Source organism: Ailuropoda melanoleuca, chromosome 14, assembly GCF_002007445.2.
Source record: "Ailuropoda melanoleuca isolate Jingjing chromosome 14, ASM200744v2, whole genome shotgun sequence".
Classification (NCBI taxonomy): Eukaryota; Metazoa; Chordata; class Mammalia; order Carnivora; family Ursidae; genus Ailuropoda; species Ailuropoda melanoleuca.
In genome coordinates this window covers 60,760,945-60,784,601 of record NC_048231.1, presented here as the reverse complement: position 1 = coordinate 60,784,601, position 23,657 = coordinate 60,760,945, and the positions used below count along the sequence as shown (strand labels likewise).

General features: G+C 41.3%; 1 protein-coding gene across 3 annotated transcripts in view; it reads right to left on the bottom strand.

Moving 5' to 3' along the window:
- Positions 1-23,657, bottom strand: part of TTC39C (tetratricopeptide repeat domain 39C) — a 102,594-nt gene that overhangs the window by 43,631 nt on the left and 35,306 nt on the right. For 2 of the 3 annotated variants that reach the window (XM_011221132.3, XM_019796490.2), the window contains exons 2-5: positions 15,010-15,058; positions 12,934-13,062; positions 10,411-10,525; positions 1,493-1,847 (exon numbers count right to left, since the gene is read on the bottom strand). In XM_011221132.3, coding sequence (XP_011219434.2) covers positions 1,493-1,847; positions 10,411-10,525; positions 12,934-13,062; positions 15,010-15,058 — 648 coding nt within the window. Of the gene's footprint in view, positions 1-1,492; positions 1,848-10,410; positions 10,526-12,933; positions 13,063-13,850; positions 13,981-15,009; positions 15,059-23,657 lie in introns of those variants that run through there. The other variant, XM_019796495.2, reaches the window with a different exon arrangement.

Here is a 23,657-nt window from a genome sequence, read left to right as displayed (position 1 = left end):
GTATGGACTGACGTAAACCTCTGAATTCTTCACTTCACTCGTCAATGCACAGATTAGAAACAGTAACTGGTTACCATGAATTTACTGTCCCCTCCTAATAAAAGCATCACCCTTTTGCAAAAGGAAAATGCTGTTTTCTCCTGAGTTCACAAAGTTAGAGTGTAAGCTTCAGAATCCAAATTGAAATACGGGAACCACAGACACAGATTATACTAAAACAGGTTAAAATAAGCGAGAGAACCAGAAAAAAGGCTCTTTCTCTGCCTTTGAGGATGCTCAATTCAAAAAACAATTATTTAAAATTCCCTTACTTCAAATTCATCCTTTCAAGAAAAAGACCATGTTAAATAAACTCAGTAAATAAAATAGATTCATTAGAATCTGCTTTAATGAAGACAAAAATGTTTCACCAACACATCAATTATTTTTATGTAAATGCATGCTTCTAGCATGTTTATAAAATTGGTTCTCTTCTGGCGATCAGACTAATTTACACTACGAATTCATTTCTTTCCAGAAAATACTAAGATATAAACAGACAAATTATCACATGTTACAAAACTGTTAAATCAAATTAATAAAATACCACTGTTTATGTAATTTAATGACTTTGGGGAGGCACAAATATTTTTGAAATGAAAATTTAATGATATTTTTAATAGCTACAAACTGATTGAGTGAATATCCAAATTCCTCAGTATTGATAGGAGTAGAAACAGAGCTCATTAAAGTCCTCTGTGATATAAACATTTTTTGGAAAAACTGACAAGTAGTGTATAATGTCAAAGGACATCCAGTGTCTGGTAAAATTACTCAAATTGCAAATGGTGGATATTTACCAGAATGGAAAAAAAAAATTACACTGCTTTTAACTGATGGAGGAATGGGTGACTCCTCACTCTGGAGAGTTATACCAGCTTCTCCACATTCCTGTTTAAAAACTGTCATTTCAGCTTACTCTAACATGACTCAGTTAAGATTAACATGACTCAATTTAGTTGACCAGCACAAAATATCCAAGCCACATAGGAGAGACCAATGAACCAACCAGGATCAAAGAAATTATCCAGTAGCAGGATTGTCTGAAAGAATAAAAATTTCAGAGTCACTGAAAAGGCTCATCATATTCATATTCCTTAAAAATTCAAAAATCAGGAGCAAGAATCTCCGTGATCGCAGTCAAGGTCACAAAAACGGCTTATAAAATCATTTGAGGTTGAAAAAGGTGATCATTTTACCTATTTAAAATAATACAGGACTCATGAGACTCAGGAACAACGTCCTATGCCCTGCTCTCCAACGTCAGCTCCAAAACCAGCTTATAAATAGCACCAAAAATGCTGTTCTCGGCATTGCATTAAAAGACATAAGGCATGGCGTCCTGTCAACCAACCAAGCTATTTACCTGAAGTTTCCTTTAAAGGCTTTGATTGGCGTTTACTTACTTTCAACACTATATTATCTACCAAAGCATTGCAATACAGCTACTCACGTAGCTAAAGGGGCCTTCATGTCCTTACTTTCGCTCGCATACATCAGGGAAGAAAGCCCTTGCAGGCGGTCTCCAGGAAAGCCCAGCAGGTTGATGATTTTGAGCAGGTTGGGGGGCACCATGGATATGCAAAGGTGAAAAAGGCCATATCCAAAGCTAACAGCACCTTTCAGTCTGTTTAGAGACTCCTCAGACACCCCTTCAGCCACAATGTGATTATCATTTGCAGTGTCAGAAGTCAAAGGCTCTTCAGTTAGCTTCTTCTGACACAGCTCCTGAAGGGCGTTGATGTCCAGATAGCATTTATTGTAAATCTTCCAGGCTTTCCTGAGGATCCACCCACCTTTGATATAGGCTACAGAGAAGGGAAGAAAGCATGAGAAAAATAAGCATTCAAAGTAATTTTCTTATAGTAATGAGAGATATTGAACAACCTGAAATTCAAGCAAAAATTTAAAAAAATAATAAAAATGACCGTCTTCCATTGCGCCTTGTTTTTTGCAGAGGGCTTAAATTCCTTATTTGTTTCCCTTCACCACTCAGCAAGACCCACATATTGTTTTGCTCACTGTTCCGTCAAGCCCCTCGTGCATGAGCTGGGGCGCAACGGATGACATACACCGCGAGACTTAACGCGTGAATGTCAGCATGCCAGCACCGCATGAACCCGACTTTTGTTCTCCATGCTCCGTGAAACATGAACTTCCACCGTGTTTCTGAACTACCGCGGCAACTTCGCTGATAAATCTCCCTTAGGACTCTTAACGTTCGTCTACCCTGTGTTTCATTCCTCTGAAAGAGCCAGTTTTAAGTCCAATTTACTACTTAAAGTATACCTCGCATCAAGCATGGCAACTTGAAGTAAAAGAAATAGAAATAAAGAAGAAATAAAGAAATACAGCAAGCAAACAAAAAGGATTAATTGATACTTACTGAGCAAACAAATGGGCAGTTCATTCATATAGAAGTTATGAAAGTTAAATGCAGAAATGCAAACAATCCCCCATTCATGTGTATCTCATGCCTACTGTTGTGGCTTCAGCACACCTTACGAGGACGGTGTTATTTGGTCTGAGGATGGCGCTCACCCCCTGCCCCAGCCTCAATCTAGACAGGTGCAGTGAAGGCAGGTGGCAAAAAGAAGCCACTTCACACCAGAGGGGAAAAGCTGTTATTTTATAAAGCTGCTTCCATGATTTCCCGTCAGACCAATTTTTAACACCGTCCTCAGTCTCTGAAAGAGATTTCACAGATAAGACCTGGGATTTACCCAGTTCCAGGCTCCACTGGCCCGTCTCGCACGAGCCCACAGGTCCTTCCTCACCCTCTCCTCCTGTGAACACCTATATCTTCTGAAGGGGAAGGAAGGGGCAGCTGATTTATCTGTGCTTATCTGAGTGCAACATCACCATACTTTTGAGGAAAGGTCTTCTACAGGGAATTTTCTGCAGAAAAGAGCTTATCCACTCAGCACTGTTACCAATATGGCACCAGTCGCCTGACCCCAATGCACCAATGGAAGCCCAAATGAGCTGTCCCGGGCTTCCAGGCCCTTTGGAACAGCGGGAAAAGAAGTTTGTAAAAAGTTATTTTTAAATTACCGAAAATATGTAACATAATATCTTATTTACAAAAGTCTAATCCCTGAGTGATCTAAGAACACATGGTATATACAAAAAAGAGCTACCAGAGCAGGCCTACTGCTATCCTTTGAAAGTCCTGCTTGGAAGATTGGCCCTTGGCTGGGGTCTGTGAACTTGGACTTGGGAGGGTTCCCAGCATTCCCAGGACTGGTAAGAGTGGCTCACTGTGCCTGCCACCCTGCTCGCAGAAGTAGCATGTTTCATGCTGAACACTTGCTTCCCTCCTGGGGGCCTGGAATTTGGGTATGTGCAAGACAGGCGTATGCACACAGGGTCAGCCCCCAACAAAAGGTCTGGGTTCTGTGTCTCTAACAAGCTTCCCGGCTGATAACAAAACTCACTGCCCAGAGAACTAAGCAGCTCCTATGAGACTCCACTGGGAGAACATTTTGGATCGTTTGTGCTGGAGTTTTCCTGGACTTCATCCCATGCATCTTTTCCCTTTGGTCATTTTACTTTGTATCTTTTGCTGTAACAAACCACAGCCACGAGCATGAATATACACGGAGTCCTCCTAGAAAATCATTGCATTGAGGGTCTTAAGGATCCCCAATCCATGGACTTAAGCTAATATTTAATCAAGCTAATATTTAATCACGCTAATAATTTAATAAATATTCAATTTTATGTATCAATTTCTTGACAAATGATAACCATATCTCCTGCGGGATCACAATTCAAAATACAACCATCCCCCAAGTTCCAAGTTCTAGATTGTTAATGTCCTATAGATTAAGTCCGCTGAGAAGAATACTGGCTCTAAGAGAGGATGAACAAACAAAAGTTTTATTTTCAAGGGAACTATTTTTATAACTTTATAAAAGTAATACACATTTGAAACAACTTTCACTTAGTTCAATTTAACAAAAAAATTTTTTTGAGAGAGTATGAACAGGAGGAGGGAAAAGACAGAGGGAGAGGGAGAATCTTAAGCAGGCTCCATGCCCAGCACAGAGCCCGAGGTGGGGCTCAATCTCATGACCCTGAGACCATGACCTGAGTCAAAATCAAGAGTCAGACGCTTAACCAACTGAACCACCCAGGCGCTCCAATTTAACAAAAATACTTACTGAGCAAATATTACACTTCAGGCAGTTCTAGGAGAATCAAAGGGAAATAAGGTACAGACCCCTCCTGTAAGAGGCACAATGACTCTTCCCTTCTAAATGGAAGTACTGCAGGAAAACAAAAGGTCGGAGACAACCCTGAAAACTGTATGATCCAGTATGCCCCCAAACAGAATGCTCAGTCATGATCCAAAAAGGCCAACGTTGAACAGAAAAACAGGAAAAGAAAAAAGGAACACAAAACCAACTGGGATCTAATAAAGAGGAAAATATTGGCTACAGAATTTAAAAATGAAAAAAAAAAAGAAAGAAAACTCGCAAAACCCTAAAAATGCTAATTAGCTATTATGTTCCTATTATGTGCCTAGGACTGTGCTGGGCAACCAAGGGATACAAAAGAACCAGAAGACATCATCTAGGCCCTTTGGATGCCCACAATAAAACTGAAAAATAAAACAAACGAAAAAAATAAGTGTGTCACATCAGAATATATATATCCTATGTGTTTATTGATGGCCCCACTGGGGTCCTATGGAGAAAAATGAAAACCAATCATGTTGAGACGATGGGTGAGTTGTTCTTTATTTCCTTTTTGTCACTAAATTTTTCTATGTAATAAATACTAAATGAATTAGTGCAGAATGAGTATTGCAGGATTTCAGCAGAAAACTATACTGCCTCCTTCCCCAAGGCCTAACTGGAAATCTGAAGGCAGAAGTGTAATTCCACTTTCCCCTGCATTTCCGGGTGCTGAGGCTTCATTTGGGAAGCAGAGCTTCCATCTAGGGAAAGGCAGCATTCCAGGAGAGAGGAACACCCGGGTGAGTACGAAGGAGCAGGTGGGCAAGCTGTTCAGAGCCAGAGTCACACAGGGGACACAGAGACCAAAGGGGACACACGGGTGGCATGCTCGGGTTCTGGGGGCCCCCTGAGGTCCACCTAAGGACCCGAACAGAAGCAGCAGGCAATTTCTAGGATTGGGGGTGAGGAGACCACCAGTGTTAGGGATGTAATAATCCGACCTCAGGTGAAGAGTCCTAGCAAAGGACGGTATCAATGGAAACAAATGTCAAAATGTCTGTCAGTGCCAACTGCACAGACTCAGTCAACAAAAAATGACAACGGTAAAAACCCTATTTTTATGAAATAAAAATGTAATTCAACGTGTCTTTCATTTCTTGCCCAAGAGAGGAGTTTAGGTGCCAATGTTTAAAAGCGTATGTTAAAATCTGTTGTAACAAGTTTTAGTGCCTTTAATTTGAGCCAGGTAAATAGAACCCAAAGATTTGACTACATCGGAGACTATAATTTGCACAAGATGAAGTTAATATGCACGTAGAGAAAGATTTTGTTTTTGCTGCTTTCTAAGCTCAACATGCCAGAGAAACAGGTTCCTCAGGACTGTCACCCTACTTCCCTGTCCCAGATGATGGGACCAACATATCTGAGCACAGCCATACCCTGACCACGGAGCACAGGCAGAGCGAGGAACCGGCGGACTGGCCGCATGCTCCAGGGCCTACAGCGATGCCGCTCCTGCAGGGGGGACCCTCAGCCGCCTGGTGTGGCAGTGCAGCTAATGAGCACACATTCTCCCAAAAGGCAGAGCAATGGTGTTTAAGAGCCCTACATCCTGCACAGCCTTCCATATGGCTCCTCTGAAAGGTCAAATATAAATCATTCAGCCTCTGAGGAAGACACACACAGACGGCCAAAAACCGCAGACCATGTGCCCTCCCCTATCAGGGCCAGCCTCAGTCAGCTGGGAATGTAGGGGAGAGAGGAAACGTCGTCCCCATTAAGGGAAGGGTGGTGTGTGGAGGTGGGTGGGGGGAGGCAGGGAGTGGGAGTCCTTCCCAGCAAAGGGCAAGAATTGTCTGGAAAGTGAAGATACCAAGCTATACTAATTGATGTTGGGATAAATCTTATAGATTTTTCAGCAGGGCACCATATCTAGCACTCTGTTCACTTGTCCTCGATGAGGCTGGTTAACCCTATAATGGAAGATTAGTTCAGGCCTACTCTTTTTGTAACCCACATAATAGACTTTGGGAGAAAAATGGTTTTGTTTTCATGTCCAAAAGACTTCTGAAAGACTCACTTTTCCAATCTCAACTCTTTCTGGGGCTCGGTGTTGTGCCACTTTTTCCTGAATGGCATCACCCCTCCTTTAGCCCTTCAATTCACGTATCATACGCATGTGCTAGGGAACAGCACAGCAAGGGCCAAGGACACAGAGGGGAAAACGGACTCTCGTTCTTTATCACCCCGCTCAGGATCTCCAGGCAGAGTTTCCCGGCACCTCATTCCATGTGCACCCAATCTGCGACGGACTTACACGTCTAGTGGGTAAAGCATCACCTCTTTCTCCACTACTACACCAGCAGTCCCCTCGGGGCAAGAGCTATATCCCACTCATCTCTAGAGCCCCGGCACCTATCACCACACAGTGTGGGATGCAACATAGGAGCTCAGGAAGTGTGGGCGAAAGAGGCAGCAGGTGGACAGCGCTGCTGCCCTCGAGGAGATTACAGTCAAATACTGTGGGCAGACACGTGCATAAAAATGTGTACTGCTGTGTGACGAATGACCTGATGAGGCACAGACGACATGGAGAACAGCAAAGGGCAGACGAGGAAGTGAGGAAGGCATGCCTGAAGGAGGCTGGTCTGGGACGCACCTGGATAGACCAGAGAAAAATAAAGGGACCGAAGGCCTTCCAAAATCAGAGGGTAGCAAGAAGGCAGGAGGCAGGGCATTCCGGGAAGGGCAAGGGGCTCAGCTTTGCTGGCTGCTGGGAAGGCAGGCAGGTTCGTATGGGCCACCTGAGGAAGGAATTCGAAGTGTCCCTTGCAGGAGACGTAGAGCGGCTGTTTCCGGCACAGGGGTACGGGGGTTTTCGGAAGACGGCCCCAACGGCAGCACAAAGAATGCGGACGGGGAAGCAGGTGGGTCAAGAGCAGGCCGGCCCACCAAGCAGGAGCCAGCGCCACAAGACAGTAGAGGGAGCACGGCCGGGTTTCTGGGCCTCTCGGAGGGTGGAGGCACAAGGAACCAGTCCCAGGTGACGGGAACATGGCGAGAATGCTAGGAATTCAGGTAAGAAGCAAGAAACCGTGGCTCAGGATCCGTCGTCACTAACAAGCCGTGTTCACTGTTCCGCCCCACCCAACACGCAGCCTCAACTGCCTCACCTGGAAAAGCAAGCAAACTCCTCCAGGGAACATTCCCGGAGCCTGTATGATGCCAGGAATACACAGGGGAATACAACAGAGGGCCTAATCTCAAGTCTAAAAGGAAGGAAAGGAAACGAAATAAGGTGGCAAGTGCCATAAAATAGGATTTTAAAATAGCTTCTTTTTGATGTGAAAGCAATGAATATCTGCTCATGGCGGGGGGGGGGGAAGCAAANGGGGGGGGGGGGGGGGGGGAAGCAAATAAGCAACCCTGGATAACAGAATAAATTAAAAAGATATTAATAAAGGAGTATATAAAATGAAGAGAGATGATGGGATAATTCATTACAAAGAAATTCAAATGTGAGAAAGCACAAGAGTTCTGTTAAAAGTAGGGAGCATTTAAAAATTCAGACTCATCCCTACCTGGAGCTCAGGCGAGTGCGTGCACCCCCCTCCCCCACCCCACTTCGGTGCCACCCACTCAGGGTGGGGGAGGGGCACCTATAACAAACTTCTCCAAGAAGGCAGCTTTCCCCAAGAAAATTATCCACCGAAAAAGTTTTCTAAGAGGGGCGCCTGGGTGGCTCAGTCAGTGAAGCATCTGCCTTCTGCTCAGGTCATGGTCTCAGGGTCCTGGGATCAGCCCTGCATCAGGCTCCCTGCTCATCGGGGAGCCTGCTTCTCCCTCTGCTTCTGCCCCTCGATTCATGCTCTAATGAATAAATCTTAAAAAAAAAAAATAATGGACTCCAACAAAGTAAGTTTTTTATAGTTTAATAACTTCTAAAAGGTTAAAGAAGAGCATTTTTGGTTGTGTTTGTTTGAAGCAAGGACATATTCATAAAACAAATGACCACTGTGTACATTTATGTCCATCAGAATTTCATTTCAGTATCAATATCTGTTCAATAAATTATATGGCGTTAGGAAAAACCAAGAGCACCGTTCAAAATCCGTGATAAATAGGATTCAATAATTGATTAATATCAACCTATTAGGAGAACAGGAAAAGGCTAAGAAGGCAATTTATGAAAGAAATACAGTTTATTAATAGGATATAAAAATAGATTGACCTCACTAATAACAACAACAACAACAAAAAAAGCAAAGCAAAAAACATCTAAATGTCCAAAAGGAATTGGTTAACTAAATCATGGTACATTCATTTGAAACACTATGTTATTATTTAGTATTTTGAAACTGAACAACAGGGAAAACATGTAAAATACAATCTAAGAGGGAAAAGTTGGATAGAAAGGACTGTAGGGGCGCCTGGGTGGCACAGCGGTTAAGCGTCTGCCTTCGGCTCAGGGCATGATCCCGGCGTTACAGGATCGAGCCCCACATCAGGCTCCTCCGCTGGGAGCCTGCTTCTTCCTCTCCCACTCCCCCTGCTTGTGTTCCCTCTCTCACTGGCTGTCTCTATCTCTGTTGAATAAATAAATAAAATCTTTTTAAAAAATATCTTTCACTATTGAATAGTGAAAAAATAATATTAAAAAAAAAAAAGAAATAGCATGAATTGATGACTCTAAGTTTCCTGAGGGCAGGGAGCACAGCCTGTACTGCTCACGTAACATGGCGCTTAGCTCATCACACACGCTCAGTAATTATTTGTCAAATAGACCCATGAATGAGCAAATGAAGGATACACTACCTTTTAGTTTTTACAGACTTTCAGACTTACAGAAGAGTTGTAAGATTAACACAAAGAATTCCCAGATGCCCTTTACCCTCATTCCCCAAACATTATTCTACATTGGACTTATCCTTCTCTCTAGACAGGTATTTTCTCCTAATGGCTAAAATTAGCTACTTTAAAAAGTCCTTCTTGAGTGTCAGGAAAAAAAAGGAGTACAAGATCACAGAAAATGCCAGAGCTCCTATCCTGACCCAAGAAGTCTGACAGCTCTGCAGCTTTTAATATACACATGAATGGAGAGCTTCAAGTGGGGGCTTTTATATTGATGCATCACAGGAATTTCACACCAGCTATGAGCCCTCAACCATGTAAGTATTAGGCAAGTCCCAAGAGGAGAATCAGAGAGAAAAACAGAACAGTGGAACCAAAGCAAAAGGCCAACATATTTTAAAAGAAGGATAAATTCTAGTAAGTCCAAACTTTGGGGCTCAAAATAAAAGTTAAGTTCCATTTCTGATTTGAACCAAATAGAAACAAAGAACCCTCAAGGATGAGCTGGGAGGGAGGGAGGGAGAGACAGAAGGAGGAGAAGGGACAGAAAAATCAGTGTCTGGCAGTCTAGAAAGAATAGTGTATTCACAACTTAGCAGCAATAGACCCTACTTCATTTAAGGTTTGGAAGGAAATGCTTTTGCGGTTGTGAGTTTTAGTTGATTTCCTTTTGGAATTTTCATTTTTTTCAAGTAAATCCTATCTGCCAAAGAAGCAAATTTCTCCTGGCAGTATCAGACTGATACCCACATAACCTAAAGAATTGGTGTCTGTGTTAGACACAGTCTTCCAGAAGCTGCTAAAAGACTCAATTTGAGTCTAAAGCTCTCAAGATACCAACGCGACAGCATCCTGGAAAAGAACGGTCTTGGACAAACTAAGGAATCCATGTATAGCCCTTACCCAACGTTGTCCAAATGTAGGTCAATCAAGTGTTTTAGGAAATATTTGATACCCACTCAGGCTCTCGATAACAATTTCCCAAAAAATTTAACTTACACCAGTTATATTTCACTTTAAAGGTTATTCACAACTTGATTGTCATGAAGGAAAAGTATGATCTATCTATCCGGCACTGGTAATTTCTCTAACTACGACAGAATTATCTTGAGACAAGAGGATGAAACACTGACTCCAAGTCTAAAACTATTCCCCTAAACACACATTAAGCATTCATGGTTCCAATTTCCTAAGTAAAAATCAGTATCATGCCCCAAAGAGGCACCACATATTTTCAAAGACTGAAATACAAGGCATTGTAAAAAAAAGGGGGGGGGGCATTACCTATTGTGTCCACTGAATTTTGAAAGCCATTAAAAATAATGCACTGACGTACCTGACAATTCTTGTTTCACAAACGAGAGCACAGCCAGATAAACCTGACAGTCAGCTATGATTATCTGTCTCTGAAGCCGATCAACCATAGAGGGGGCAGATTTTCGGACATCAACCTGTTTGATGGAGAGAAAGTACACGCTGATAAATCACACACAAGAACGAGACTCCACCCAAACCACCATTACTTTACTGTGCAAGATAATTTCACGAAGGAGCTGTGCAACAGGGCACTGAAAGCCAAGACCAAATCTACACCATATTCCCATGAGATCTAGCTCTGTTTGGTTAACCATACGATGAAGAACATTGTAACTCAAGACAAATATCCTAAGCGAGAACAATGAAGCTCGTGGGAAACCGTGAAAATCAACACAAAAGTTCAGAGGTTTACCTTTTTTGAAACAATTTAAGTTTTTTTTTTTTTTAAGATTTTATTTATTTATTCGACAGAGAGAGACAGCCAGCGAAAGAGGGAACACAAGCAGGGGGAGTGGGAGAGGAAGAAGCAGTCTCCCTGCAGAGGAGCCTGATGTGGGGCTCGATCCCAGAACACTGGGATCACACCCTAAGCCGAAGGCAGACGCTTAATGACTGCGCCACCCAGGCGCCCCTGAAACAATTTAAGTTCTTATCCGAAATAAAAACCACTAAAGGTAGAAAACATTCCCCAAAATAGATACCCCGAAAAGCCACTTTGCAGTCATCTATCTTCATTCGTATAGGAGGAACACTTGGGTTCATAACTTCTGTGCCACAACGGAGATGTGAGGGTCGAAAACTGATTACATTTTAGTTAAAGAGAAAATAGGTTCGAATGAAACACAAATTGAACTCGGAATTTAAGCTATACCTCTTAGGCGACTACCTCCATAAAAGAAGCAAAATGTAAAATTAAAAAACTCCATTTTTTATAAAATGTTGGTCCTTATTGTAAAGAATGTTTGTAAGTGAAAAAAATTTACCCCAAAATAGAATACTGCATTCTTAATACAAAGTGAACTTGAACAAGATAAGCTAGTTTTCATAGGTTTTCACAGTGATATGAGGAATGATAGGATCTTTACAAATACAAAAATAGCATATATAGTAGAATGAACTGTTTTCCTTTTTTCTACATTAGCATAATCTATTATGGTCACTATTGTTGCAAATGTAGTCCCAGAACTCATTACTTTGCTTAGGCAAATGTCAGTCCATTGATGCTCCTGGTTCTTTGTAATAACATCTACTGTGTAGGGTTGTTGGAAGGGCTAATGAGGTACTGTATATAAAAATGCTTTTTAAATTGCAAAGATCCATCACCAATGTTAATTCCTAACATATGTGCTTAGGCATGGAGTTAGATACAGAAGACAGACGTATAAATAACTTACAGTCTAATGAGGGAACACTGACCTCATTACCATGTAATGTCGTAAGTGTTCTGAAGGATCAAGTACAGGGTACTATGGGGACAAGGAGGAAATCTACTCAACACAGCTCTGGGGCTCAGGCAAGAGTCCTTGGAGAAAATGATCTAGGAAGAACTCAAGGAGTAGAGACCAGGTCCAGAGGGAGGAGAATGTTCTAGGCAGAGGAAAAGGAAGTGCCAAGTCAGCCACAGTAAGGAGTTTGGACGTCACTGTAATGGCAAGAGTGGGGTTAGGGACACCAAAAATGAAGCCAGCAACCTATTATTTGCATTTTAGAGACTGTATTATGGAAAATGAATTCGAGAACAGTGAGAGTTGTTGTAGGCAAATGGGGATGGTGGCTGACCTAAGGACATGGCAGGAGTGGGGAGAGAAGTGGATGAATTCAGGAGGTAATTTAGAAAGAAAGGCAACAGGCCTCAGTCACTGATCAGACGCAGGGTTTGCAGAAAGAGCCACTGAGGAAATCCTGGGCCCTTCTGGAGCATCAGGAGAATGTGCTCTTGGCCCATCAGTGGCTTCCTCATGGGGGACACCATCAGCAAGAGCAGAGGTGAAGCAACCTGGACATGAACGAGCCGAAGAAAAGATGGGCAGCTTTTGAGGCCTCTAACCAAAAGATGGGTTTGTCAGCTCAACAGGTAACACAAGGGACACTCCAGAAACATCAGGGGTAGGAGGATGCCTCCCCAAAGACTAGACGTTTGCACTGAAAGGTAAAAGCAAAATCAGGAAAAGTCAATTACAATGTTATTGTGACTTTATGTGTAACCAAAGGCTGGTAAGGCTTGGGGAAAATCAGGTAAATAGCTGAATTCCTCCATAATGCTAAAATGCAACATATCTGAATTACATACACACAAAAGCTCTTAGCACATGCCCCATTATGGAAGAAGATAACCTTAAGATAGCAAAAGAATTAATGCACTGAATGGCTTTAAAGGTGGGGGTGGGGTTCTACTGTTTTTTTTTAAATACATTTTACATCATCCAAAATTGTAAGAAACATGTAGTGCTTTCATTCATATCTGAAATATCGAAAACCAGGTAAAGGAGAAATGCCCTACGTCAGTGGCACTCCGTTCACAACCTAAAGACATCGTGCTTACATTCTTCTTAATTTTATTCTTGATGGTTTCAATTACTCCAGCCTCTTCACTTTCACACAGCTTCTCCGTCGTCTTTAAGTCATCACACGCCAACTGCATTTTTTCTTCCTCAAATGTCATCATGGCGTTCTTCCAAGAAAGAAATAAGGAAAGAACGAATGAATCAGTAAGTCTCAGAAAATTTAGACGATTTAAAACAACAAAATCCCAAACTAGGGGAGAAAAAAAACACAATCAAATGTTAGTTGTTGCAAGTAAAAGAATTAGAATGTTACGGCATACCATAATCATTTCCAAGAACTATAATCTCAATATGAAATAAGGCTGTAACTCTATCACACCTACATGAAAAAACAGAGGGTGGTAAACGTTCTCACAATTACTGTTCCAGGACCTTTTTTGTTGTTATTGAACACAGTAACCAAAGCCCTGTATAATCTCTGATCGGTCCCCTTCACTGAGTTTCCACAGCAGTGTCTCTTTTCAGGGACAGCAATTCCAATGGGTTCCCTTATTTGGAACTCATATTACACTGTCCACAGTGAAAAATTAGACTGGCAGCCTGGCAGATTTTTCCAGGCCACATCTGACTGGGTAGGGGCAATCCCTTCTTTGATAAACACCTGCTACTTTTCACCAGTGGCACGGAGGTTTCTGAGGTTATGGATGGGCTGTAGGGGCAGAGACAAGACACTTGGTTCTTGGAAGGACCTAATGAGCTCATCGTCGTCGCTAACTCTCTTCCCCGCCCTATCCATTCGGCAAGCCCTCTCCCCTTGGCATTCTAGGCGTCCTTGGAAAGACTCCAATATACTCTCCCATTGGAGCCAAATCAGACCACAGCCACCTTTGCCCAAGCCCCCTCACCACACTTTCTTTCCAAGCAGACCCCAGCCCTGCTGCAACCCCCTCCTCACCTTCCTCCTCCACTCAGCCAAGCCTTTGGCGGGGTCTTCCTTCCTGCCTTTGTAGTGAGGGGGTACTCATGTTGTGATTCCCACAGAGTACCATTTTCCCTAAAGTCAGATGCTATGTTTTCTTGTAAATGGCAAGCCTTAAACATTTGTGTTGTATTCCCTGGCAAGAGGAGCAAATAAATAGCTTGAATGAAAATCCATGTCACCAGAAGCTGGCTGGGTTCCTGAGGTTGGGCAGGGACAGCAGTCACAGGACACACCAGTTTGCAGAGATCTTCCTACATCTGAAATCTACATGCTTTCTCTATTTTACTTCACTTGGTCTCTACACATATTGGTTATAAATATGTACACACACACACATTTGCTATTATACCATTCTATGATAGTTTTCTTAAATTATACGCCTGAAAGTGCTTTGTGTGATGTCATACGTATTTCTGGAAAAAAGCACCCAATTTTCTACATTGCCAAATTTTCTTTAAACACCTAACTGCAACCTATTTCTTCAATTCTTAAATACTAATATTTAAAAATGTAATAGTAACTAATAAATTTCAACTCTGCTAATTTAACTTGCTTTACAGTCCACATTTATTCAATAATTTTAGAGTAAACCTTTAGTATCCAAACCTTGACTTTTTTTTTTTTAATTCTCTAATGCAGTTTTATTTTTTGGAAGGGTCTTTCCAATTTTATTCTTATTTTAAAAATTTTTTGGTTGGGAAAAATACTTTCAAAGTACTCTTAATGCTCTCAAAGGTATAAGCATTTTTTTTAATTAAGGAAAAGAGGATATCTCATAGGTGTTGGCTAATAGGCAAAAACTTTATTACACTTTTATATTCTGAAAGATCTTTATCTATAGGGGGCGCCTGGGTGGCTCAGTTGGTTAAGTATCTGACTCTTGATTTCGGTTCAGGTCATGGTCTCGGGGTCAGGAGACTGAGCCTCACATCAGGCTGTGTTCAGCGGTGAGTCTGCTTGAGATTCTCTCTCTCCCTCTGCCCTGCACCCCCCACCCTATGCATGCACTCTCTAAAATAAATAAATCTTTAAAAAAATTAAAAAAGACCTGTATCTATACAGTGAGTAACTCCAAGACATACTTTATATACTTGTTTCCTTCACACCAATACCGCTCCCCATAGCAACTTACCAAAAAACTGACAAAGCTTGCTCCAAAACTCATTAATGGGCTATGGTTTCTGTTAAGGAAACAAAATAAAATTATTATTATTTTTTAAAGATTTTATTTATTTATTCGACAGAGATAGAGACAGCCAGCGAGAGAGGGAACACAAGCAGGGAGTGGGAGAGGAAGAAGCAGGCTCATAGCAGAGGAGCCTGACGTGGGGCTCGATCCCATAACGCCGGGATCACGCCCTGAGCCAAAGGCAGACGCTTAACCGCCGTGCCACCCAGGCACCCCAAAATAAAATTATTTTTAATGTATACTTTTATAAACATTGGCTATATGAGCATCACTATATATTACTAATAATTAGACAGACAGTAAAGTCTCAAAGCGGATTAAATTACCCTAAGAAAGGGACACCTGGGTGGCTCGGTTGGTTAAGCACCCACCTCTTGATTTTGGCTCAGGTCATGATCTCAGGGTTGTGAGATTGAGCCCCATGCCAGGCTCAACGCTGGGGGTGTAACGGGCTTGAAACTCTCTCCCTCTGCCCCTACCCTCCTCTCTCTCCACTTCTCTCAAAAACAAAATTATCCTAAGAAAAAAGTTGGAGGCAAGGAGGTTCAGAGATCTACCTGCCAAAATAGAACCTGTCTGATTCTCCAAAGGCACACAAGAAAATCAAATTATAACAGACTGCTTTAGCCAACTAACCTGACATCTGCAAACATGTGGCCAAAGGAAGATGATTAATATTCATTTTAAAAATGCAAAACATGTTCAAAACTTTACACACATAAGATAACATTTTTGAAGTAGATCAAAGGTTTTTGTCTTTTTTTTTTTTTTTAAACCATGGAGCCAACTTGAAAGTTCACTCATTCCATCCAAAGCACTTTAAGAATGCCTCCCTACGGCAACACCCTTGGGTCGCTTGGTACTATCACTTTGTTATCGCTCAATAAACCCTGCTTTGCTGCCCACCCAAAAAAAAAAAGAAGAAGAATGCCTCCTTAGAGTCAGACACTCCCCCACTGTAATACAGTCATTATCCAATTACGTATGTAAGCCAAGCAGAAACCAAATCAAACTAATACCAATTCAAAGAATACAGGAATATAAATTTTCCACTTCAAATTCACAACCAGTATAAAATCTAAATCTCTGTAAATTTCACTAAAAGAGAAAACAAGTGGTAATCGCCTTCTTAAAGAAAAATAAATTTACTGATTTTTTAATTACGTAAGATAACATATGGTCATTCTAAAAAAGGAGAGAACAATGAATTTAGTCAATCCCCTACAGGAAATTTAGTTTGTGTCCAAAGCGAATGTGTGTTTGGGGGTGGGGGGCGGGGAACATGCACATTGGTACGTATATATGTACATACACACATATATCCAATGCGTGTATCAGAAGAACATCTTTGCACATATACCTTTTCAAGCAAGTCCAAATATATTCTTGGGATAAACTGCTAGAGATAGCATTACTGAGTCAAACAGTATGTACATCCATTTTCCTCTTGAGGGGGGAGTGAGTGGAGGGAGCAGGAAGGGAAGAAGGTAAGGAGGAAGAAGAGGGGCAGTAAGGAGCCTGATTTATTTGGAATATTAAATTTCTGCTACATTTTCCCCCCATCTATTTAGTCCTTACTCAAATTCTACAATGAATAATTATTTGTTTGCCCCCACCTAATAGGATACACTAAACCAACAAGGAAAAAAAAACATAGCAAGGTCAACTCATTAGTGAAGAATCCCGTACTAGCATTCACATCCATCCACCAAGCTCACACGGCACATATCGAGCCCACTGCCAAGTCCACCGTCCCTCCACGGCCATCTTCCCAGCCCACAGCTCTGCATGGACATACCATTATAGGCTCCCAACCTAATTTGGTTTGCCTATCCGTGTCCCCTCTAGAATGTTATTTTCTGCGTCTTATCCCTTATCATGCCTTACACATAACAGGCTTTCAACAAATATGAATCAGTGAAGGAATGAACCTGCCTCTCGGGAACAAACACATTTCAATCAAGTGCTGACGAGTCCGGCCTGCCCCTTCCTTGCTTACATGTTAGCCACTTCGCCGTCTGAAAAATGGAAGAAGCTGGAACTACGGCCTGGTGTTGCTACATGTGCTTCTTGTTCCAGACGAAAATTGGGTTTCTGAGAGCCAAGGTTATGAATTATTCACAGTAGCCTAGCCTGACCCTCAGTGCTTCACATACCATCGCAGGTGACAAACCAGCCCAATGGGAACACTCTCCCCTCCCTGAAGTACAGTCCCTGCGAAGCCCACATCATCTGGTACAGGACAGTGTACCCAGCATGAGAAATGGATCAATGAACACGCACCCTCTCCTATGCTCACAAGACCTGTTGTTTTAAGGTTCACTCGACTTTTTAAGTCTACATTCATTTACCTCACCATCATCATTTTGGCCCACAGATGTGGTTTCTACATAAAACCCACTCATTTGGGGGACTGGGGAATGTTCCCAAAGAGGATGAGTCTCATTACTCTAAAACTAAGGCTAAGGAAGGAGAAGAAAGAGGCTTGCAGCTCATCTCAAAATGCTCATCTTGGGAACCAATAAACGACGACCCAGATGCGAGGGCAGTGAGGGTATTACGTAAAGCCTGAGTATCAAGGTAAGCTTAGAACCAAAACACAAACCTTCCTGAAGACCAGAAGATTTACAAGAACAGAGGTGAGGACAAGTGAAATAGACCACCTGGTAAAAACCTCCCATATTTAAAGGAAGGGAGGATATAAGTATAAAGATATTTGTGAATATTGAAAAAAAATGGTAGAAAAACCTATAATTTTTTTTTTAAATGGATACCGACAAGGTGAGAGGAGGGCTAGGGAAGGAGAAGCAAGGATAGAAACAAAGCTTCTTTGTAGATTACACTTTGGAACCATGTAAATATTGTGCATCGTAATACCAAATTTTAATAATGCAAGCCCTAGAAAGTAAAATTAATGCAAATCCAGTTGGTAAAAGAACCACACAGAGCTAGTCCAAGCGACGTTAGAACACAGTACTCGGACAGTGCATTTTTATTATGAAAGACCCTTAAAAACAGACACCAGAAGATGGCAAAGAAAATTTGTTTTCAGTAATCATATTCTCACCGGTCAACCTGGTATTGTCATTCTAAGGCCGCTGGCCATGTGGTTTGTGATAAAGCAACAGGTAGGTCTGTTGGTGTTTGTTGGGACTCAGGGCTTTGTGCACAGGAAAAAGAATGAAGTTAAGTAAAAATCTTATAGCCTAGAATATGAACTCATCTTTTAAAAAAATACATATTTTCTGTCTACTGAAAAAGCCTAGAAATCACCCCTCCAGTAGCACCGAGCATGCCTAGCACTCTCTCTAAATACATTCGGTAAGAGACCGTGGCTCCTTGAAGAAATGGCTGATTCCAGGTTAGCGGTAAGAAATGTTCAAGAAGAGCCTGGCATATCTCCTTCTAGCAGAAAGCAAGGAAACTTAAAAGTTACATGAGGGTGTTGAAGATCCCACTATGCAAACATGGAACAATTTAATCCCTAATGAAGGTAAAAACAGCAATGGACTGAAACATCAACTAAGGTTAAACTGTAAGATCATAATGGTACTTTTAATTTAAAAACAAAAACAAAAACAGAAAACCTCTCTGGTTGCCTATGGAAGATTCTTAGGAACCAACTCATTTTGGAAACTGATTTAAAAAAACAGAAGGAATAGGCATTTACCCTGTCTTTTCTCTAGGGCCTCGGAGTAATGAATTAGCTGGGTGGAAGGGCAGTCTTTTTACAAAAATATCCTGGGATAAGAAATGGAAAGCAAAAGATAGAATCAGTGTTTCATTTTGCAGGTCCTACTGAAGTAACGGATATGGGTAAGGACCACAGAGACAAGGGGGCATATTAAACACACCATGCTGATGGGATCAGCAATATCCAAGCTGTAGGAAACTCTACAGGACAAAAGTCCAGTTTCTTCAACAACAATAAAAAAGTGTATGGGGCGGGGGGTGGGGGGGGAGGAAGAGGGAGAAACTGAAAGGGAATCTCCAAAATAAAAGGTATAAAATACAACCGACACTTAAAGACACAGACACAAACCATACACATATAGAGTTTGTATATACACACACACATACACACAAAGCAGTAACAATCAGAATATGAAATAAAAATCACAATCGCACCAAAACACTAATTATCTAAGGATAGATCTAACAAAGACGTATAATACTGTCACACTGAAAATTCAAAATCTTACTAAAAATAAATATAAAGACCTAAATCTTAACATTTTGGGTCAATTTTTTCTTGTGGGGTCGTCCTAGGAGTTGCAGGACGATGGGCAGCATTCCTGCCCTCTACCTACAAGATGCCAGTAGCACACAACCACTCCCCCACCACAGATGTGACAACAAACATGTCTCCAGACATTGCCAGACGTCCTCTGGGGGCAAATCAACCCTGCCTGAGAACGACTAATCTCAGGACAGAGATACACAATTTTTACAGGCTGGAATTCAATCTTGCTACAATGTTAACTTCTCTTAAACTGAACTGTAACTTCCATGCAATCCAATGCAAAATCCCTGGGGTGGGTGGGTGGGTGGGTGTGTGTGTGTGTGTGTGTGTGTGTGTGTGTGTGTGTGTATTGAAAAGTTGATTTTAAAATCTACATGGAAAAGAAAACTACTTACAAAAAATCAAAATTGAAGAACAAAAACAAGGCCGGAGACCTGATATCAAAACTTAATTAAGAATTTCTGTTCACTCATTAGAGATTTAAAAAGACAAATCACAGACCAGGAGAAGATACTTAAACACACTCATCCAACAAAAAGCTCATCCTCGGAATACGTAAAGAATTCCCACGAATTAGTAAAAAACGACAACCTAGTAAAGATGGGCAAAAGTCTAATAGGCTTTCACAAAAGAGGATATCTTAAAGTCAATAACCATATTAAAAAGTGTGGAAAAGCACTGGTTATCACGGAAATACAAAGTAAAATGACAATGAGATGCCACTCTACTCTCATCAGATTGGCCATACGTGCAAGGACTAACACAGCCAAGTGTTAATGAGAATGTGGGGCAACTGGAACTCTCACAAGGTGCTTAGCAATAAACACATGCCTACCCCGTGATCCAGTAACTTCACTGCTTGGTGTGTGTGTGTGTGTGTGTGTGTGTGTGTGTGTATACATATACAATGCTGTATATATTCATATACACATATACACACACATACACACACACACACACAAACAGAACTGAATTATTATTATGCCCACAAAAGGTACGTATGGCAAGTTAATATACTAGTAATAGTAGCCTCAAACTGGACACAGCAGAATATATCAAATAATTGCAGTATATTCATTCAATGCAACGGAAGAGTTCACAGCTACGAGAAAGAACTGCTAAATATAATAACATGAATCAATTTCATAGACAATGTTGAGTGAAAAAAGCCAGACACAAGATTATAGGATTCCATGGATATGACGTTCAAAACCATTGTTCCGACCTCTGTCGTCAGGGGGAGGGAATTACTGACTGAGGAGGAGCTCAAGGGAAGATGCTGGAAGGTTGGAAACATACTATAACTTTATCTGGGCTTAAGTAGTTATACTGTGGTGTTTATACATGTATACATTCTTCACTGTATGTAAGCTTTTCCTTATGAAAAAGAAAAAATTAAAAAGAAAAAATCAGATAAATGATCACTGAAGGCATTTGATTAGATCAATGGATTATTAATTTGTTAGGTATGGCGACATTTTAAAAACTATTTCTTAGAGATGTTTATGAAAGTATTTACAGATCAAATGATGACTGGGACTTGCCTCAAATACAAATTGAGGTAAGGGTATTAAAAGTGAGCAGAAGTATAGATAAAACATGATGGGCCATGACTTAATTCCTAAGGCTGGCTGACTAAAACATGGGAATTGATTATACTATTTTATGTACTCAAGAAGATGTAGGATATTTTCAAAATAAAAAGTTAAAAAGCAAACACAAATCAAAATCCTCTGCAAAAGAGATCTTTTGGAATCCTTTAAGATTTTATTTATTAGAGACAGAGAGAGAGCATGAGCTGGGGGAGGGGGGGCAGAAGGAGAGGGAGAAGCAAACACCCCGCTGAGCAGGGTGCCCAGTACAGGGCTTGATCCCAGGACCCTGAGATCATGACCGGAGTTGAAGGCAGACATGTAACCTACTGAGCCACCCAGGCACCCCTGGAATCCATTTTGATGAGAAGTCTTATTATGGTCATTGCCATTGTGTGCTTTTTGAAAATGAACCACCAGTAGAAATAAAATGGCTCTAGATTTTTCTCTCTGTATATGGAGTCTCCCAAAGGCAGAAAACCTGTTGCAAATACCAAGGAGAAACTGATCATCTTTTCCTCAATTCATCAACACTGCCAAAGTTTAAAACACATTTCTCTAGGATATTAAAACCTGGGATGATGAAAATTTTGTTTCCTGAAATACAGCAGAAGATAATGTATGCACTTGATTTTCAAAGGAGTATTTTTTCCATTTAATAAATGAGCATAATTACTATGTCAGTCCCTAACAGAATATGCTTTTTCAAATGGGATTTTAACCTCCTAACACAGTGGCAAATGGCTGGAATTTTTTAAACTTTTGATTTTTGTGAAAATGTTCTATATATAATGTTGGGTTCTTAGAAGAATTCCCCAAAAGGACTTTTCTCCCCTTCAAATGTGCAGGGGGACTGGACTTTGTGAGTTAGAAAGGCGATCCAGGGCCACCTGAAGCTCATCAGCCACAGCAAACATCCTCACCTTTCCTTTCAGCCCCGAGGTCCCAGATTTGAGGGTCAAAGAAATAATCACATAAATTCCTTCCCTGCTGCTCTTTAAGGTGGCTGTGCCTTTTCTGGGACCCAGGCTGCTTATGTGACCGTGCCATTTTAAAAATCACAGTTCCTTGGGGCTCCTGGCTGGCTCTGTTGGTTGAGTGTCTGACTCTTGATTTTGGCTCAGGTCATGAGATCAAGCCCCACGTCGGGCTCCATGCGAGGCATGGAGACTGCTTAAGAGTCTCTCTCTCCCTCTGCCCTTCCTCCCTCTTCTTTCCCCCTCTCTTAAAAAAATAAAATAATAATAATCACAGTTCCAGAGGACGATAGGAGCAATTAAGGTATTGAATGCTTCCGTAGACGCCGCTCTCCTTGCCTTCAGAAACAAGACTATTGCTAACAAGACGAGTGATATCCTCTGCTCTGTCTGGTGTCTCCATGGGCTCTAATGGGGCAAAACTGGTTCAGAACTTCATCTTGCTCTCCGAAAGTAAACAGTGCCAAGAAAAGAAGAAAAGCTACATGCATGAAGCCGTTCACCGCAGCATTATCCAGGATAGAAAAAAACCTAAGTTTAAGAGACTGTCTACATAAGGGAAAAGCTTCATGACACTGGATATGGAAAGGATTTCTTGGATAGGACACCAAAGGCACAGACAACAAAAGTAAAAAAATAAATTGGACTGTATGAAAATAAAAACAGTACATCAAAGGACGTGATCAACAGTGAAATGGCAACTGCAACCCACAGAATGGGAGAAAATATTTGCAAATTATCTGGTAAGAGGTTAATATCCAGACTACATAAGTAACTCCTATGACTCAACAACAACAAAGGACAACCTAATTAAAAGACATTTCTCCAAAGAAGATATACAAACAGCCAGTAAGCACATGAAAAGATGCTCAATATCACTGATCATTGGGGAAATGCAAATCAAAACCATAATGAAATACCTCCTTACATCCATTAGGATGGCTACGATGGAAGGAAAGAGAGAAGATGAAAGTGTTAACGAGATGTAGACAAATGGGAACCCTTGAGCACCGTGGGTGGGGATGTAAAATTGTGCAGCTACTGTGGAAAACAGAATGGTAATTCCTTAAAACACCAGACATGAAATTATACTGTGGCTCAACAATTCCACCTCTGGGTATATGCCCAAAAGAACCGAAATCAGGAACTCAAACAGATGTTTGTATCCCCACATTCTAGCACCATTATGCACAATAACCAAAAGGCAGAAGTACTAGGGCAGATGAATGGACAAACAAAATATACACAAAATGAGGTAGACACATACAATGGAATATTATTCAGCCTTCAAAAGGAAGGAAACTGACTCATGCTGCAACATAGATGAGTCACGAGGATGTTAGGCTACGTGAAATAGGGCAGTCACAAAAAAGTACCGTAGGATTCCACTCACATAAGGTACCCTTGGTAGTCCAATCAGAGAGACAGGAAGGAGAATGGTGGTTGCCAGGGGCTGGGGGCAGGGAGGAATGAGGAGTTGTTGAATGGATACAGAGTTTCAGTTTTGCAAGATGAATAGTTCTGGAGTTGTTGAATGGGTACAGAGTTTCAGTTTTGCAAGATGCATAGTTCTGGAAATACAATGTCAATGTATTTAAATGGCACCCTTAAAAGTGGTTTAAATGGAAAATATGTTATGTATATCTTATCACAATAAAAAAATTTCTGAAAATGGACAGAAAGCCTGCAAGAGAATAACCTAGAATAACCTAGAAAAATGCCTGCGACAGAATGTAATGTAAAAACAAAAGTTCCACATACACTTTGTTCCAATACGTA